At 51.3% G+C, this 19,434-nt stretch overlaps 1 protein-coding gene across 1 annotated transcript; it reads right to left on the reverse strand.

The window, feature by feature from the left end:
- Positions 1–628: 628 nt before the first annotated feature.
- On the reverse strand, positions 629–18,281 carry fam193b (family with sequence similarity 193 member B). The gene is made up of 10 exons (XM_064326460.1): positions 17,942–18,281; positions 12,149–12,448; positions 10,729–10,915; positions 9,226–9,447; positions 8,641–9,016; positions 7,927–8,110; positions 3,990–4,223; positions 2,379–3,408; positions 1,965–2,040; positions 629–1,119 (listed from the first exon to the last, which is right to left on the reverse strand). The coding sequence occupies exons 1-10, from the start codon at positions 18,095–18,097 to the stop codon at positions 1,023–1,025; spliced, it is 2,862 nt and encodes a 953-aa protein (XP_064182530.1). The 5' UTR covers positions 18,098–18,281; the 3' UTR covers positions 629–1,022.
- Between the last annotated feature and the right edge of the window lie 1,153 nt (positions 18,282–19,434).

The following is a 19,434-nucleotide window of genomic DNA, read 5'->3' on the forward strand; positions in this document are numbered from 1 at the left end:
ACTACTTCCATGGTTGTTTTTGGTTGTGAAATACACCATTATCACTACAGGGGGGCTAGGAAGCCACGCCTCACTTTCAAGGGCTCCAGAGCTGCCTTCTTGAGTCTGCAAAATAAATAAAAAAATCTGCTGGTAAGAACAATCATGTTCAAAACACCAGATGGTACAATGGTGTTCACGATTCATACATCACTCATACCAGCACTGATTCCCAAACACCAATGGATACCGTTCTCCAAACGTAGCCTGAACGAGCCCACCTCGCCACCTTTTGTGAGCGACTGAACACCATCCCGTCTAACACACAGTATTAAGCTTCGCTGACATGACAGTGAATTTGCAAGAGTGGCCCTCAGCAAACCAATCCAGCTCAGTGCTCCAACGACCAGCAAACCACGCTGGTTTGCACAGCTATCGGAAGAACTGGCGCATATGCACACACACCGTTTCCTTAGCTTTGTGAAGTTTACAGATACGTCATTGACTTCTCAAGAGGTGGGGCCAGAAAAGGAAAAACAAAGAAAGGAAAAAAAGAACCAAAGATACACAGCACATGGAAGGAAGTGGAGGAGAATCACATAGAACATGTTAACTGTCAGCCAAACGGGGTGTTAAAAATATGCCACACTGGCAATAAAAATGAGAATTTTAATAGTAAAGTAATTGATTTACAGAGTATACATAGGGTTTGAGCACGGAGGCGGGTCTGCAGCCACAGACAGGTACTTTATGTGGGGGTTATCTAACAGACAGCTCTGGTCAAGCAGCCTGACTGGTAGCAGCAGGTGGGCTCTGGTCTCTGGCTATGATCAGGTGGTGCAAGTCTCGACGATGGCTACCGGCACAGGCCAGAGAAAAGTCGACCCCGTGGAAAGGGGCAAAGGTCGCTGTGGGCGCCTGGAGGTGCGGCAGGGGCGGTCTGGGTGGGGAGGAGGAGGAGGAGGGGGTGTGTCAGGGTTGAGGCCTCGGGCCAGTTCTGGTTTCTGGGGCGGAACGGAGAGGGGTTCCCCGATCCGACCCCCCTACTGCGCTGCGTTGGAAGGAACCTTCTTCAGGCTGAAGTTGGACCAGTTCACTGCAACCTTCTGACGAGTCTGTTTAGCAGAATCCAGGCAGAATCTGAAGGAAGGAGGAGGAAGAGGACTGTGTCAACAGCCACTCCAGCACAGGATCACATCTGGTTGCAGTGAAACAACAGTGAGAAATCCAGGATGTAAGAGTTTGGCCAGAAGAATCACTTCCAGGAATCCAGCACCCCCTACAGACTACAGATGGGATCTGCACTCTCCCACACAAGTCTAGATTTCAGAAGATGCATCCGGCCAGGTGTCAATTAGCAAATAAAACTGACTTGGTTATTTGCCACCATTGTTTAAATAAACTAGATTAGTTGATACACATTGTCAGTACAAATATACTAATATGTACAGATTACACATGATTTACATGTGTATTTACATGTGTTTACAGAGTCCAAACGGAGTGTGAGCAGGCCGGTGGATCTGCATGGACGGAGTGTAGCACAGTGGGTAAGGAACTGGGTTTGCAACCGAAAGGTCGCAGGTTCGATTCCCGGGTAAGGACACTGCCGTTGGACCCTTGAGCAAGGTACTTAACCAGAATTGCTTCAGTACATATCCAGCTGTATAAATGGATACAATGTAAAATGCTATGTAAAAGTTGTGTAAGTCGCTGTGGATAAGAGCGTCTGCTAAATGCCGGTAATGTAATGCATGCACATGCACACACACACACACACACACACACACACACACACACAAATTATTGAGGATTCTTATGAAGTCTAAATGTTATCAAAGAAACTACTTTGCTTCCTTGGTGACACTGGCAACAGCCATCTTATACAAGAAAGAAACAATTATGATGAACCGTCACATACAAGCGAGACTCCTTTGATGCGTGTGCACCCTGAACGAGTGGCAGCTCAATATCAGCGCGTTTACCTCTTGAAGTATTCAACCTCTCTGTCGATTTCATCCATTTCTGTTGGGTCCAGGTCTTTGGGGAGAAACACGTCATCTGTAAAGAGGAAAAGCAAAACAACACTCAGAGGAGCGCAGCTTCAGGCATGGCAACACAGCAACACTTGAGTAGCGCTGTTATAACGCACAGAAGCTAGGGAAGAGCCAGGTCACGGAGGGGCAGTATTAATCTCACAGTGAAACAGGTTCACTGAATTATGAAGAAGAAAGTCTGGCAGCTTTGGGCCCAGGCTGCGTAAGGGGTACAAATGTCTAGCATGCTGGGAAAGAGGGCAGATGAGTGTGAAAGGCAGGCCTGGGCTGTGTATACAGACGTGAAGGGCGGGGCTAGGGTGTGTATATGTATATATAAAGGGCGGGGCTGGAAGGCCTTACCGATGGAGCTGCTGGCCTTGTCCGCTTTGTTCTTGTTCTTCTTGCTCTTGCCCTTGGGCTGCTGGGAGCTGGCATGGGCGGGGTGAGCGGCTCGGCCCTCAGGCTCCTGGTCCACCCGGCTGTGTTTGGGACCTCCGGGGGCCTGCTCGCCCCGGTCCCCGCCAGGACACTCCTCCGGCCTCTTCCCTGCGGGGGTCTGGCACTGGGGGGGCGCTCTGGAGCCGGGTTTGGAGCCGACCTGCTTGGCCTGGCTCTCCCTGCTCCTGTGAGGCTCGTTCCCTGGGGCGGCCCGGGGAAGCTTGGCCTGCTGGGGGTCCTGGAGCTGGGGGGGCTCCTGCTGCTGCTGCTGCTGCTGCTTCTTCCCCTTCCTGGCCTTCCCGCCGGGAGGGGGCGGGGCCCTGGCCTCCGCGTCTTCCTGGGCCTTGGGGGCGGGGCCCTGTAGCGTGGGGGCGGGGTGGGCCGGGGGCCCCCGCTCGGGGGAGGACCGCACGCGGATCAGCTTGGAGAGGCTGGGCGTGGCCTGCAGCCGCTGCACATCCTGGCCGGAGGGGGAGGGGGAGGGGGAGGGGGCGGGGCTGGGGGAGGGGGCGGGGGAGGGGGCGGGGCTGGGGGCCCGGTCCCGGTCCCGGTCCTCCCAGCCGTTGACCAGCTCCAGGTGGCTCTTGAAGCTGCTGAGGGAGAGCGGGGAGAGGTCCAGGTCGATCTGCTGCAGCTCGGACGAGCCGTTCAGGTGCGACAGCAGGTGGTTGCCCTCCAGCGTGGCCGCCTTCTTGGGGAAGTCGTTGACGTCCAGGTTGAGGTCGTACATGCTGAAGGAGGCGCGGATGGAGTCCTTGATGGTGTTCTTGATCTCCTCCAGCCGGCTGGTCAGGAAGCTGTTGACCCGCTCCAGCTCCAGCTGCGGCCACTCCAGCAGCCGGCCGCCCTCGCCCTCCGCCGCCCCGCCCACCTCCTCCAGGACCTCGAGGGGCGAAGCGCGGGGGTCGTCGCCGGGGGCCTCCGGACTGCCCTGAGCCGCCTTCTCCTTCTCCTGCAACACAGGGAGGGGTCAGGTCAGACACCACAAAAATACCCTGCACCTGCCCGTACTACACAAAGGACACCCCCACATTTCGCAAGTCACACTTTCACCCATTCGCCACATTGTATCTCCTTAAGAAATAATCTTCAATAAATAAATAAATAATTCTAATAAATCTTAAAACTAATATCTCGTTGTCGTGTCGCAGCCCACATATACGAACAGCCCACTCACTTACTGTATTATTACATTATAGGTCTGCTTAACAGCTGTGGCAGTTTTTTGTGCAGGGAACAAAGCCTCTGCAGCTAAAACGCTTCTGTTTAGACACCGTAACTGTGAGCCTGGAATTAGCAGAGAATGATACCAGAGGCAAGAACAAAGAGCTCATTAAAATGAATAAAATATAAGAAAATAAAACATTATTATGTTAAAACTTAATCACACTGAGCAAGAACAGGACTGAGGAGAGGTTTTACTGCATGAGAGGTGCAGATTCATCGGCCAATCCCTCCCTCCTGGCAACTCCCCGGCAACGCGACAGCCAACTGGACGCGAGCCACGGGTGACGTGGCGCGAGGCCGCCCTACCTTCTTCTTCTGCTTGTGGCGGGCGCGCTTGGCGGCCTTGGCGCTGTTGACGGGCTTGGGCTCGGTGCTGTTGATGAAGTCGAGCAGCTCGTCCACGTCGCGGTGGTCGATGGCGCTGGGCGCGGCCGGGTCCGAGTCCTGCCGCTGCGGCAGCTCCTCCTTGCGCCGCGTGAGGCGGGAGCGCAGCTTCTCCCGGATCTCCGCGTAGTTCCGGCTCGTGGGCGCCGCCGGGGGCTGGTGGGGGGAAGAGGGAGTTATGCTACTGTGCAGTAAAGTGTGTTTGGGTGCAGTACTATGCACTCAGGTGTAGTTGGGTAAGCTAAGGTGCAGTACAGAGTGGTGTAGTTGCACTACTGTGCAGTAAAGTGTGTTTGGGTGCAGTAATATGTACCCGGGTGAAGCTGGGTAAGCTACGGTGCAGTACAGTGTGGTGTAGTTGCACTACTGTGCAGTAAAGTATTGTGTAGCTGTGCTACTGTGCAGTAAAGTGTGTCTGGGTGTAGTAATATGTAGTTGGGTAATCTAAGGGGCAGTACAGTGTGGTGTAGCTGTGCTACTGTGCTACTGTGCAGTAAAGTGTGGTTCAGTAATCAGCGCTCAGGTGTAGTTGGGTAAGTTAAGGTGCAGTACAGTGCGGTGTGCAGTAAAGTGTGGTTCAGTAATCAGCGCTCAGGTGTAGTTGGGTAAGTTAAGGTGCAGTACAGTGCGGTGTGCAGTAAAGTGTGGTTCAGTAATCAGCGCTCGGGTGTAGTTGGGTAAGTTAAGGTGCAGTACAGTGCGGTGTGCAGTAAAGTGTGGTTCAGTAATCAGCGCTCGGGTGTAGTTGGGTAAGTTAAGGTGCAGTACAGTGCAGTAAAGTGTGGTTCAGTAATCAGCGCTCGGTGTAGTTGGGTAGTTAAGGTGCAGTACAGTGCGGTGTGCGTAAAGTGTGGTTCAGTAATCAGCGCTCGGTGTAGTTGGGTAAGTTAAGGTGCAGTACAGGCGTGCAGTAAAGTGTGGTTCAGTAATCAGCGCTCGGGTGTAGTTGGTAGTTAAGGTGCAGTACAGTGCGTGTGCAGTAAAGTTGGTTCAGTAATCAGCTCGGGTGTAGTTGGGTAAGTTAAGGTGCAGTACAGGCTGTGCAGTAAAGTGTGGTTCAGTAATCAGCGCTCCGGTGTATTGGGTAAGTTAAGGTGCAGTACAGTGCGGTGTGCAGTAAAGTGTGGTTCAGTAATCAGCGCTCGGTGTAGTTGGGTAAGTTAGGTGCAGTACAGTGCGTGTGCAGTAAAGTGTGTTTCAGTATAGCCTCGGTGTAGTTGGGTAAGCTAAGGTGCAGTAAGAGTGGTGTAAGTTGCTACTGTGCAGTAAGTGTGTTTGGGTCAGTATATGCCTCGGGTGAGTTGGGTAAGTAGGTGCAGTACAGTGGTGTCAGTGTGCATTGTGCAGTTAAAGTGTGTGTAGTGGTGTTGTGCAGTAAAGTTGTCGGGTAGTGTAATTAGTAGTGGGTTCTAAGGGGCAGTTACGTGGTGTGTAGTTGGGTATAGTGCTACGTGGCAGTAAAGTGTGGTTCAGTAATCAGCGCTCGGTGTAGTTGGGTAAGTTAAGGTGCAGTACAGTGCGTGTGCAGTAAAGTGTGGTTCAGTAATCAGCGCTCGGATGGGTTTGTGTACGTGTAAAGTTATGTGGGTAGTTTAAGTTGCAGTACAGTGCGTGTTGCAGTAAAGTGTGGTTCAGTAATCAGCGCTCGGGTGTAGTTGGGTAAGTTAAGGTGCAGTACAGTGCGGTGTGCAGTAAAGTGTGGTTCAGTAATCAGCGCTCGGGTGTAGTTGGGTAAGTTAAGGTGCAGTACAGTGCGGTGTGCAGTAAAGTGTTGGGTTCAGTAATCAGCGCTCGGGTGTAGTTTGGGTAAGTTAAGGTGCAGTACAGTGCGGTGTGCAGTAAAGTGTGGTTCAGTAATCAGCGCTCGGGTGTAGTTGGGTAAGTTAAGGTGCAGTACAGTGCAGTAAAGTGTGGTTCAGTAATCAGCGCTCGGGTGTAGTTGGGTAAGTTAAGGTGCAGTACAGTGCGTGTGCAGTAAAGTGTGGTTCAGTAATCAGCGCTCGGGTGTAGTTGGGTAAGTTAAGGTGCAGTACAGTGCGGTGTGCAGTAAAGTGTGGTTCAGTAATCAGCGCTCGGGTGTAGTTGGGTAAGTTAAGGTGCAGTACAGTGCAGTGTGCAGTAAAGTGTGGTTCAGTAATCAGCGCTCGGGTGTAGTTGGGTAAGTTAAGGTGCAGTACAGTGCAGTAAAGTGTGGTTCAGTAATCAGCGCTCGGGTGTAGTTGGGTAAGTTAAGGTGCAGTACAGTGCAGTGTGCAGTAAAGTGTGGTTCAGTAATCAGCGCTCGGGTGTAGTTGGGTAAGTTAAGGTGCAGTACAGTGCGGTGTGCAGTAAAGTGTGGTTCAGTAAATCAGCGCTCGGGTGTAGTTGGGTAAGTTAAGGTGCAGTACAGTGCGGTGTGCAGTAAAGTGTGGTTCAGTAATCAGCGCTCGGGTGTAGTTGGGTAAGTTAAGGTGCAGTACAGTGCAGTAAAGTGTGGTTCAGTAATCAGCGCTCCGGTGTAGTTGGGTAAGATAAGGTGCAGTACAGTGCGGTGTGCAGTAAAGTGTGGTTCAGTAATCAGCGCTCGGGTGTAGTTGGGTAAGTTAAGGTGCAGTACAGTGCGTTGCAGTAAAGTGTGGTTCGTAATCAGCGCTCGGTGTAGTTGGGTAAGTTAAGGTGCAGTACAGTGCAGTGTGCAGTAAAGTGTGGTTCAGTAATCAGCGCTCGGGTGTAGTTGGGTAAGTTAAGGTGCAGTACAGTGCAGTAAAGTGTGGTTCAGTAATCAGCGCTCGGGTGTAGTTGGGTAAGTTAAGGTGCAGTACAGTGCAGTGTGCAGTAAAGTGTGGTTCAGTAATCAGCGCTCGGGTGTAGTTGGTAAGTTAAGGTGCAGTACAGTGCAGGTGTGCAGTAAAGTGTGGTTCAGTAATCAGCGCTCGGGTGTAGTTGGGTAAGTTAAGGTGCAGTACAGTGCGTGTGCAGTAAAGTGTGTTCAGTAATCAGCGCTCGGTGTAGTTGGGTAAGTAAGGTGCAGTACAGTGCAGTAAAGTGTGGTTCAGTAATCAGCGCTCGGTGTAGTGGGTAAGTTAAGGTGCAGTACAGGCAGTGTGCAGTAAGTGTGGTTCATAATCAGCGCTCGGGTGTAGTTGGGTAAGTTAAGGTGCAGTACAGTGCAGTAAAGTGTGGTTCAGTAATCAGCGCTCGGGTGTAGTTGGGTAAGTTAAGGTGCAGTCAGGGCAGTGTGCAGTAAAGTGTGGTTCAGTAATCAGCGCTCGGGTGTAGTTGGGTAAGTTAAGGTGCAGTACAGTGCGGTGTGCAGTAAAGTGTGGTTCAGTAATCAGCGCTCGGGTGTAGTTGGGTAAGTTAAGGTGCAGTACAGTGCGGTGTGCAGTAAAGTGTGGTTCAGTAATCAGCGCTCGGGTGTAGTTGGGTAAGTTAAGGTGCAGTACAGTGCGGTGTGCAGTAAAGTGTGGTTCAGTAATCAGCGCTCGGGTGTAGTTGGGTAAGTTAAGGTGCAGTACAGTGCAGTAAAGTGTGGTTCAGTAATCAGCACTCGGGTGTAGTTGGGTAAGTTAAGGTGCAGTCAGGGCAGTGTGCAGTAAAGTGTGGTTCAGTAATCAGTGCTCGGGTGTAGTTGGGGAAGTTAAGGTGCAGTACAGTGCAGTAAAGTGTGGTTCAGTAATCAGCGCTCGGGTGTAGTTGGGTAAGTTAAGGTGCAGTACAGTGCAGTGTGCAGTAAAGTGTGGTTCAGTAATCAGCGCTCGGGTGTAGTTGGGTAAGTTAAGGTGCAGTCAGGGCAGTGTGCAGTAAAGTGTGGTTCAGTAATCAGCGCTCGGGTGTAGTCAGCTGCTCTCAGGCGAGCGGGCGTGGCGCTGCCGCATACCGCGTTGTGGCCGAAGAATTCGCAGTAGCAGCAGTCGCAGTACTTCCCGTCCTTCTGATTGGTGGAGGAGGATGCGCAGGAGCTGCGCTCGGAGCTGCTGTCCTCGTCCTCGCCCTCCTCCAGCTCGCAGGGCGGGTGGCACACCGTCCCGTTCGCCAGCTTGTGCCCTTTACAGGCCTGGTCCCTGTGCACACACACGAAAAGGCAGGCACGCCCACGCTTCAGTAACAGGGCGAGGAACACGGTCCTAACCAGAGTTCCACAAGCTTCACACATCCCGTAAGGGGGGAATACATACACTGCAGGAACACTGTAGGATTGACCAGTAAAATCACAACCTGTGTAGCCATTTCCTGGTTCCTTAAGCCTCACAGAGTCTAACTGTCCAATTACTAGGCACACACATAAGGTTTCAGCCTATCAGGAGCTTTAATGATTATAGTAACAGCAAATCGCCTTCATACCTCATCCACAGCCCTCTCTCATAGCAGAAAAAATATAAACCAGCCCATGCTTCAGTGAGAAATAAAATCATGCCAAATAATGCAATAAATAAATCAACAAATGAACCAGGACACTCTCATAATGAATAAAACAACTTACTAAAAATCTACACCCAGGCTGGACCAATAAAAAATTCCAGATTTACATGACGGGCAGATTGTTATTTTTGCGTGGCTTCACATTTCATCCTCCTGGGGGCGCTGCACTGACCTGCAGGTGCTGGCGGGGAGGTGTCCCGTGTTGGAGGAGCTGACCGCCCCGTTGCTGTGCCCGTTGCAGGGGTGGCTGCAGCCCAAGGGCGCGGGGCCCAGCTTGGCGTGTGGCGCGCTGACGGCGGGAATGTGGGAGTTCTTGCAGGCGGCGGGCTTGTGCAGGGAGGCGGGGCTACAGTCCGACCCCGCGTTCAGCTTGGACACCAGGGGGGCGAAGGGGGCGTGGCTGGACAGGGCGGGGCCGGGCGGGGCCGCGTGCGCGTGCTGGGCGGGGGGCAGCAGGGAGGAATGGTGCGAGGACAGCCCCGTGGGACTGTTGGGCGGGGCCGCCAGGTCTGAGTGTTGGTGATGGTCGCTGGAGTGAAATGCCTCGCCTGGCGGGGAAAAGTGACATCATCAACACCACACAGAAAAGCGACATCATCAACACCACAGAGACGCACGTCAACGTATTCATGGGAGGCGGGGCACACAGACTCAGGCTGGAATGAACTTCCTGCTGGTGAAAAGCACGTCTCTCTGGAAAGTAAGAGCGCACAGACTGAAAATACACCTTGAGCAGGAGGAAGAAGAGGAAGATCACCTGGAGGAGTGGGGCGTCGGCACATGTTTTTGAAGTGCTTGGGCGTGGTCTTGCAGAGGTCGGCGCTGCCCGGGGACAGCGAGGACCCCGCGGACGTCCCGCTGGGGTTCTGGGACGACGGGTGGCTGTAGGGACACACTTTGGCCCCCGAGGGTTTGGCCGACTTCCCCGGTGCTTCGTGGGGACCCCGTTTGTCCATGCAGGGGGGCCCCACCAAACCACCTGGGGGAAGAGAGGGGGGGCACTGCCAGGTGAGACCTAAGCACTGCTATCCGCTCGTTAAACCAGGGGTTCCCAAACCTTTTTTTCTGATGCGACCCCAAATGAATGTTTGGAAATTCACGCGACCCGAACATCCCACCCTCACACGCCTCATGCATAAAAACACCATTTAGCCGTGACTATATTGGCGATATCCCACCACCTCTCGTGCCTCATTGCATTATCACTTGGTTGAGATGTCCCATATGTAGTAGCCTACATTCACATATTTTAAAGAGAAATTTAAATTCAAATTACAATTTTTTAAAACTTTTTCTCCCCAAAATTTTCAGGCAATCCCACATGGGGTCGCAACCCACCGTTTGGGAACCCCTGTGTTAAACAGGCCCTGTCACTGAATGTACACTCAGGAATGCACAGCAGGAAGTCACTGAACTTTTTAACCGTTCAGATATTCATCTTCCTATTCTGAGGGATTTTTACTGCCGCTCCACACAACAAAGAGAGCGCTGGCGGGCTTCGGCGAAGGCACCCCGGCCCGTCCTGCGCCTGCTGCTTAAACAGGCAGTGATGTCACGGCTTTCGTTACAGACTGGAGCCGTTCTTCCTCCCCCCGGCGAATCCTGTCGCACCGGTCCGTGCGCGCAGTCACAATGCGGCCCTTCAGACAGACGGGGCCTTGCCCCGGCCGCCAGATGCCCCAGAGGCGGCCGACGCGCCGGCGAACGCGCACGCCCGATTCCGCCACTGCAGACGCCAGAAACACGGGCGCTTCGGCGTGGGCGGGCCAGCAGTGAAACCAGCACAGCGGTGCCCCCCCACGAGCGACCGAAGACATTTAAAAAACAACCTACGCGAATTTCACCGCGCATCTACGCAACCTACACTTTAAAACTTTAAAACTGCACCTACACAACCCATCCAACCTACCAAACGTCTGAGAAACGTACTCACTTATTATACTGCGCGTCATCCTCATTGTAGTATGAGTGCAGAAGTATACATGTTTCTGTATAGCTTTTAATTTCACTTCCCAGATGCATACACAAACAGTGGTAATTATGGGAAACACACAATTCCTGGATACAATGTGCATTGAAATTGTATCTAGTGACTTCCTTGTCATGCATGCATCTTTGTCATGTATAGCAAAATAAAAAGTACTAAATTTAGATTTTTGGAGGAAGTTGGCCTCGCATACAATCAATAACAGAAGCAGGGCAGAGGCAGGAGTGGAAGTGTTTGACTGACAGGGGGGGTTCAGCCGAGGCTGTCACTGACCTTGCTGTGAGTGTGAGCCGGCGCCGTGGTTACAGTGCCCGCCTCCATTGGAGTGGGCGGAGTTCCAGAGGCCAGAGAGCTTGTGGGCGGACAGGAAGGAGCTGGGGTCCCACTCCACCGCACTGGGCTCGGGGTAGCCGTTCCCGCAGGCCTGTGCCTTACAGGACGAGGCGTGCGACAGGGGAACCTGCACCAATCACACGCCAGGGATCAGCAAGGGCCCCATAAACCACAGCATGGGAGGAGCTAACACACTATCTACACACCCCAGATGTGCAGCTCCTATGTTCCTTCAGTTTTCTTAACAGGAGGATCTGGGCAGTCACAGGAGCTTCTGGTGCTAATTTAGTAGCATGTTACGTATTGTACTTGGTCATGCCATAACACATTTTCAGAAGCTGCCTTAAATTGAAATATTTCAGCAGCAATGGTTGGTGGACAGAACCAAGTACCTCAAAAATATGTGGCCGAGTATCTGGTGGGACTGAAGAGTTTGTGCCGCTACGTGTTGCAGCGACTCACTGCTCAGAACTACTCTGCTATAAAAGACTCTTTGGTCTGGTTCAATCAGCGATGGACAGCGCGCGGTAGCACCGCCCACAGTGAGGCTGGTGAAGCCTCACTCTTCCCGCCGCTGCTTAAGGGCGCAGATGCTGCGCAGGCTGTCGCGGGAGACGGACCGGCTGACATCCAGGCGGCGCGCTCAGGATCGGCGAACTCGCACAGAATCTGTGAGAAACACCCTCCCGCGCCAAACCCAGCAGACTCCGTTTCTGGAGGAGCTCTGGAGTCGCGCAGGAGGGAATCAATAATGTGCGTGCCGGGTTTTAAGTGTTTCAGCCCGAGTGACTCTAACCGATCAGGAGCACTTTTACTGGCCCGATTCAGTTAATCATTAAAGAAGCAATTAGCTCAAATGACTAAACCTGAGCTCCCTGGACCCCACTGACCCTCAGGAAATGACTATATTGCTGCAAAAAAATACACAAACGTCACGCAGAAGAGAACATATAAACTACTCGTGAGTGACTGAATATGAATAGTTTCAGTGTCAAGCTGACATGGTGCTCTGTGAACGGGCATTAGGACCCCAGAATGTGGACATTGTTTATACACGTATGTTCACACAACATCTCTCTCTATGTCTCTCTCTCTAATACACACACACACACACACACAAAAACACACAGACAGACAGACAGATGGTCAGGCAGGCAGGCAGAGAGACAGACAGACAGACAGACAGACAGACAGACAGGCAGAGAGACAGACAGACAAGCAGGCAGGCAGACATAGACTGACAGTCGCAGATACACACACACACACACACACACTCTCTCACACTCACAGAGACAGAGACATGTACACACACACACACACACACACACACACACACACACACTCTCTCACTCTCTCTCACCGGTAGGGTCTGTTCCTGTGTCGCCCGCCGCTCCTCCTCCTCCACGCTCTTGCGGCAGCTCTGGCAGATCCAGAGCGGCACCTCGCCCAGCAGCGACTGGGAGAGCGACGGCACGGCGTCGGCCAGCTTGCGGCCCGGCACCTCGCGGAGCAGGGCCTGGGAGAGCGCCGGCACGCCGTCCGCCACCTTGGCCCCGTGGGGGGGCAGTCCGTTGGCCGGCCCCGCCCCCCAGTCCTTGAACTCGCGGTGACACAGCAGACAGCAGGTGTGCATGGGCTGGCCCGACGACAGAGGGAGGGGCTGCAAGCACACGCACGCAGGTCAAAGGTCAGGGGGGTACACTGGACAGCATCAACCCCCCAGAAAACCCCGCAAACCTTCACAAAGCTGCAGGCTGACTGCAAGTCAAATTACAGTATAGCAGTGACGGGAATCAGAAGCTTTGGTTGAAATAACACTCCCAATGCAAAGTAGTTTCAGCCATTCTTAACTTAAGCAGCTTAGCATTTAGCGTACCACTGACAGGATGTTTCCAGGCAGTGCAATACCCTGCTTCCAGTAAAACAGCTCATTATGCTAGAGTCAGATTTCCATCCCAATCCCAACTACAAGAAACAAGCTTGTGTTGTCAATCACTGACTCGTGTCAACCAATAAAAAAAACGGAATTTCCTCCACAGCTGGGGCACTGTGACTGGTTCAAACCGGAAAGGCACTCTAAACACATAGTAGTGTCACCAGTTTCGGGATCCTCGAAACCTCGCATGAACACGACTGGGTTTTGGCTGTCGTCGGGGTAACCAATCAAGCGTGATCGCGGAAGACTGTTTACAAGGGGGGGGGGGGGTGGTGGCGCACAGCGATTAAACAACTTGTGGAGAGACGAGGCGGTCACAGGTTCACATCGGATACGAGCCGCACCTGCTGAGCCCCTCGTACAGAGGCCTCCTGGGAAATAACTCGAGCGCGCAAACAGCCGCACAGAACAGGGGCAGGCTCCGAGCAGACGCCGCCGCGCTCGTCCCTTCGCCTCGATAGATTGGGTTCTATTAAGTGGTGATGACGAACAGAAAAGCGGGATTTCCGTTATCATCGAATACAGGCCGGGATCTATGACATGCACTGCAAGTAAGTACTGCAACTATTCTGACGTAAGTGAGATTTTAGGGAGTTTTAATAACCCACTAACACATCTCACAATGCATAACCTGACCAGTGTGGTCTTCCCTGGTCTTAAATACGGAACCACAAGGCAAACCACCCCGCTAACAGCCCGCTAGCTCAGGCCACAGAAAAACACCAGCTCTTCATGCGTCTCCACAGGGCAACGTCACTGCCTGCGGAACAGCCACGATCGCCGATCTTTACCGTAATCCCTCCACCTACCAGCAACCTCCCACCACAACCTCAAAAACACGGACCCACGTGATGCCCCCGCACCGACGCGCGAGACTACAGCACCCAGCCCCTACAGCGACACGCGGCCGCGGCGCCGACGCGCACGGGTTCACGTGGCGACAGAGTCGCGGCACCAGTGCGGTTGAAGGAGGGCTGTCACCAGATGCAATCGCACGAGCCGGCCAATGAAAACAACTGTAGATAATCATCACGCTTTCCCAATGAAAGCCCCCCCCCCGCCCTCCCCTTTGCGCTCTCAGACATAAGTAGCCCTACAGGTCTGCAGGAGGAGGAAAACCCAGCACACGGGGGAGGCAGAAGCCCCTGCAGTTTCCGTGCCCCGCCAGGTGGAGCGATCTTCAGCGAGTGCCACGCTTTGATCGCTTCCTCTGAAGATCCGTGACGCCTTGGCGTCTCCGACCGCGCCCCCAGCGACCGTTTCAGACCGCGCCGCTCGGCGCGACCCGATCGAGCGGCAGGTGCGTTCGCGGTCGGGGGCTCGCTTAATAAGCTGCATCTCAACCGCTTCAAAGCTTTGTGCAAGACACCTGGCAACACGCACACGGCCTAGCATTGCACACGCTGAGGTTAGGTCTTTAGTGGAAGCACTCATCCTCACCTCTTTCAGCTTCAAACGCTAATCACCAGACATTATTTTAAAAAATGAAATACACCAGCCAAATTGATTTTTTTTTGGATTCACAATGTTAAAAAGCATGATTTTATTGAAAAGGCAAAAATAAGCCCTAAAAGATCAAATCGCTTACTCTTTTTGACCCACCCCGTTTTTCAACAATCTTCAGAATGATCACCTGCATATTTTGAGATGCAGTATAACAGCAGAGCTGTTTGTGTTCCCCCAGTGACATCACACATCGCAGTTCTGGCGTAATGTCAAGTGCTTCCGCCAAAAATGATCAATTTGTCAAATTTGCAGCCACACTAACAACAATTTCAGCTTAATGTAATGAAAAACCTCCAGACTAAAACAGAATTGGTCTAATGTCCTTGGGGGCTGATGTTATGTGGTGCTTACCCTTTTAAGCTCCAAAGCTTACATCGTTCACATATGGTCCACCTGGGAACCGAACCTTCAACCTCCATGTCAGAAGCTCAGCTCCCTGACCGTGATGCTACATTGCTGCCCGTACGCAGCGAAAGCTCTAGTCCTCGGTGCAGTGAAGTGCTCCACGGAACGGTGGGTACTCCGGCACTGGCTGGCCAGAGGCATGAAGGTTTCCCTGGGAGAGAGCGCCTCCGCCGGTGGGTAGGCCGCCCGGGCTGTCCGCCCCCTCCAGCCGCGGGAGTGAGTCCTCCGCACCGCGTATGCGCGGCTCAGCCGGCGGACTGCGGAGTGAGAAGAGACAGCGGCTGGCAGCGTGCGTTTCGGAGCGCGTACGTGCAAGCCTCGCGCTCCTCCAAATCAACGGAGGGCGCTGCAGAGGAGCAGAAGGCTGAAAAAAATACCACTGGGTACGTGGGAAAAAAATACAAAAATAGGATAAAATCCGATTCTAAAGATGCAGATTAACTAGATATCACAACTTGACAAAAACAATGAAAAGTATGAGCTGGATTCATCGCCGCTGAAACTTGCAGACTGAAGCGGCGTAAAGCGTCTCTCCAGCGCAGCAGACGGATTTAAATCACAGGAACTTTTGACAGCGAAGAGACAGACTCCCGAGTGGAATTTCGCAGGGCGCGCAGACTCGCGCGTTTCTGTCGAGAACGCGTGCCAACTTCCCCGCTCTACCTTCGCTCAGCGGAAAGCCCCGTTTCTCTGCGCGAGCGACAGAGCCCTGGCCTTCGTCACCACGCGTGAAACGAGGGCAAGTCTGGAGGAGAACAGCAAACAAACACTCCAGATTACAAGGCTGGCGCTGGAGGTCAGTGTAATGCAAATGCGCGCTGCTGGCTACGGAGTCAGCAGCTGCTCCTGTCGACCTGGCTCCTCACAACGAATATAAGTCAGAAACCGCTCCATTGGTGGGGGGCGTGTTCTGACTTTGCTAAATTCTTTGGCATCAAGCCAACTACTTCCTACACAGGCAGTGGCAATATCGTGAGCTGTGGTGGTTCTGGCTAAATGTTTCCTGGCTGCAAACTGGCTAAGGTTGTGGGGTTTGTTTGTCAGCCGTACTTCATCACTGGACGCACCAGAGAGTGGGAACCAAGAGTTAGCGTGTAGTGCCCGCTACAGAATGTGACATCACTCTTGGAGAAGCTACAAGACTGCAACTAGTTCCCTTGGCAGGAGACCTTGGTCTTTAGTTCAGTGGGCTAACTAGCGCTTGTTGTCCTGAGCGACCTGCAAGGGACGCGATTTCAAACCCGCGTAAGACTTGCTCCCTGTTACACAAACCACATGGCATCACTGCAGACTAACACTGCGATTGCTGAGTTATACAGAGGAGCTCCCCTGAAGCTCTCTCAAACTGACATACACTGGAGCCAACTTGGGGGAGGGGGGGGGGGGGGTCTGTTGTGATGTTTGAAATGGCAACTTTGAGGTTCTATTACCATAACTACCACCTTATTCGAGAAGGCAGTCCAGCATAAGTGTCAGGGGGCCATGCATGCAACCAGGTGGCTGTGGGTTCTAATTTCGAGAGAACTGCAGTTGACATCCTTGTGCAAAGTCTGAACTGAACCAGAACTGCCTCCATAAATATCCAGTACAATGCAGAAAACTACTGAAGTCACCTTGGACAGGACTGTCTGCTAACCAAATAAATAACAACAAATGCAAAAGACCTTGGCGTGGGAAACTGCACAGTGTTGGTTTGAATGCAAAAAAAAATAAAAGTCTTGCCACAAAACTCAGGAAGTATTCTGGACTGATTCTTGCCAATTCCACCACCGAAGTGAACACCCATTCTTCATCTTTTTTCCTTCCCACTGTGTGGAGCAGTTCACTGCTGGCTGCCTCCCCTTAAATAATTCAGCCTTTCAAATGGACCAGAAGACCAATAAATATATGCTGCACAAGGAGTGAATGCTAAGTTGAGGTGTCATGAATTTGCCCCTGGCAGCTCTGTCAAATAGGAAAAGCTCAAGAGGGCAGTCCCAGGTGAAGTCACCAGCACCTCCACCTCACCCCTTTTGCCTTCATCCCCCCCCCCCCCCAAACTACAATCCCCAGGCTGCATCGTCCACTGGGGTACCTGCTTTCAGACAGACGCTGACTGCTGTGGCTTTCAATGAACGTGCAGACGGGCGGCTGGGCTTCTTCCACCTGACCGGGAATTGTTGGTGACCCAGGCTGATAGCCACGTGCGAAAGGAATTAGTCTCCCTCAGTCTATACAGTATCCGCAGTCACCGGCTGAAACGATCGGCATCCTCGTAAAAGGAACTCCTATACTCGAAACTCATCTAGCTAGCCATGTCATCTAGTGTGGCAAGGTCATCTGGATTAACACGGACTTGACAGCTATATTAGTGTCCAACGATAAACGCAGTTTGAGCAGACAGGTATGCAAACAATTTCCTCTGTCCCAAACACAGAAATGCCCTTCATTCTACGAACGCCCGGTCAGCCTCGTTTTTTTCTAATCAAGCCACACGGCCTGGACACAAATCCAAATTACAGGTAGGTACCTATGATTTCATCAATCCAATTACACTCGTTAGCTGCCCAGCTGCACTTAAGCATTGGGCACAAAACTGAAGCGTTGCATGACCCATCCAAACTCGAGAATATACTTGTGGCATTCATGTCATACGGTGCGTCGGTATTTATTTTGTATTGGTAATTAGCTAATTAAAAAGTAGTTTTTTCATAGTATCACATTCACAGTGTCTAGTTGTTACCAGTTCTGCAAACCCCAATTCCGTAGCGATCAAGCCCTTAGCTATCAAGCTAGCTAATACTGGCCAGCTTCGCAAGGGTCCCTAAGGTTAGCTTCTCGGCTCGTATTTCGGTTTCAATTTTTCGTCAGCAGCTGGTTAGCTAGTCGGCTAGCTGGCTACCAATCTCATCGATAGAAAAATGTCGTTATCGATTGGTAACTTGATTACTTAGTTGTACGACTAGCTAAAACGAATTAAAAAAAGGAAATGCACAGTGTCGAGTTGCTACACCTGGATATAACGTTAGCTGCGTCGAAAGGGTTGGAAGGTTCACCTGGCTTGCAAGTATCTGTACGTAGCTTACGTTAGCCAGCTAGCATGCTAACTGGCTAGCTGATGTGTGTATGGTTGTGGCTATGATTTTATTTATTTATTTACTCTACTGCTCCGCCCCATACAGGATTTTAGACGGGTAAAACTGGACTCTTAACAACGTGCAACATTTTGCACAATAAAATAATTCAATATCAATTTAAAATCGCTAAAAAAAGACGCACAGAAGAAATTAGCTGCACGTATCTTAGCTGGTTAGCTCTTTTCGCTACCTGATTCGCCCTGGCTAGTCTTTCCAGTCCCGCATCTCCGTCGCCGCCACCGCCAGCTGCATCGCCGGGAGAGACGGGGCTCTTCGATAGGCTCTGCTGTCCACTGATCAGCTCCTTATTCCCGACTCCTTGCTGTTTACTTTTCTTCCTGGCCATGATGCAGCTTTCCACGAATCGCTCTGGCCCAGTTTGCACCAGTTTACGGGTCGAAATAGCCACCGTTTCGATTCTTCCAGTACCAAAAAAACCTTCCCTGCCTTCTCTCGGCAAGACAACAGCCAATATGGCGGAGAGCTGGCAAACCCTGGAGTTCAGAGGTCACGCACATAGTGCTGGAAAAATGGCGTCAATACAGTTTAAGGCAGAGAAGCACGTCTGGGACCATATTTAATGATGGCAGATATTCTCAGGTAAGTAAAGTCCAGATATGGTTCAACGTTAATGCTCTCCAAGGGTACATTGCAAAGGATAGGTATGCCTTTGCTGTCACTCGAAACATGTTTTTTTTTTATCTTTAAAAATGCATGTAATATTGAATTCAATATTTTAGAGAGTATTATTATTCTCCTCGTACTTAAATAAAAATGCAATTAGCGCAGCAAAATAAAACAATCCTACAGTTGTGATAGGCTACAAAATGCGTGTGGAACCCAAGCCACGCACATTATTCAGGCTTGTGCCAGTGAGACTTCAGGTAGCCTATTTTTAAAAAATCAAAATAAAACACAGCAAACATACAAAGTAAAATTGTTCCTAACTACTAAAACACATTTGCCATTGTAATACACGCTGGAACGTGTATGCTGGCACGGGAAATGTTATTTTCATATTGAAATTAATGCATTCAAATTACGATTTTATTCAGCTAACTGTTGGATATAGCAGGGCTCTCCAGTAATCCCATTTTGGGAGAATTTGCTCCTGAAAACTGATGTTTGCTGAATGGAAGAAAAATTTAGGAGCACATATACTAATTGGGATACATTAATGTGTTCCTATTTTTTTTTCCATCTTAGGAGCACATCTAAAATTTTTATTGTAGAGCCCTGGATATTGGCCTCCTCAATGTACAGACCATCACAACAGGCATTTTACATCATCACTCCTTTGACAATTTTGCCAATCAAGTTAAAGGATAATAGGGTTTCCAGATTTAGAAGGGAGCCTTGTCATATCTGTTAAAGCCATTATGAATTAGGACCTTGTTTAAACATGGTGCCCAAAGGATGGTGCTCACAGGCCATTAACATGCACTGCGCTGGGGCAATGATTTTTACTTGGTCCAGATAATCAAAATTGTGCCCTCTACTGGCCCATCAACACCAACCTGGTTGTCCTGTGAGGCCTTCCATCCAATTACAGCTCTGATCAGCTTCAGTGATAACAAAATTTAGCCCTGCTTAACTTCAGTACTCACCAAGCCCAGCCCTGCTTAGCTTCAGTAAGCCCAGCCTGCCTCTTGTTTGGTCTTGGTAAAAGTCTTCTCATTCTTA

This window comes from Anguilla rostrata, chromosome 3, assembly GCF_018555375.3.
Source record: "Anguilla rostrata isolate EN2019 chromosome 3, ASM1855537v3, whole genome shotgun sequence".
NCBI classification, from domain to species: domain Eukaryota; kingdom Metazoa; phylum Chordata; class Actinopteri; order Anguilliformes; family Anguillidae; genus Anguilla; species Anguilla rostrata.

What these genes read in the sequence shown, in the direction of transcription:
- fam193b (XM_064326460.1), bottom strand. Translation starts at nt 18,097, where the DNA reads ATGGCCAGGAAGAAAAGTAAACAGCAAGGAGTCGGGAATAAGGAGCTG. An exon ending in GACTAGCCAGGGCGAATCAG is followed by an intron (nt 12,449 to 17,941) that starts GTAGCGAAAAGA and finishes GTGTGCTTGCAG; the next exon opens with CCCCTCCCTCTGTCGTCGGG. An exon ending in CGGCTCACACTCACAGCAAG is followed by an intron (nt 9,448 to 10,728) that starts GTCAGTGACAGC and finishes CTCTTCCCCCAG; the next exon opens with GTGGTTTGGTGGGGCCCCCC.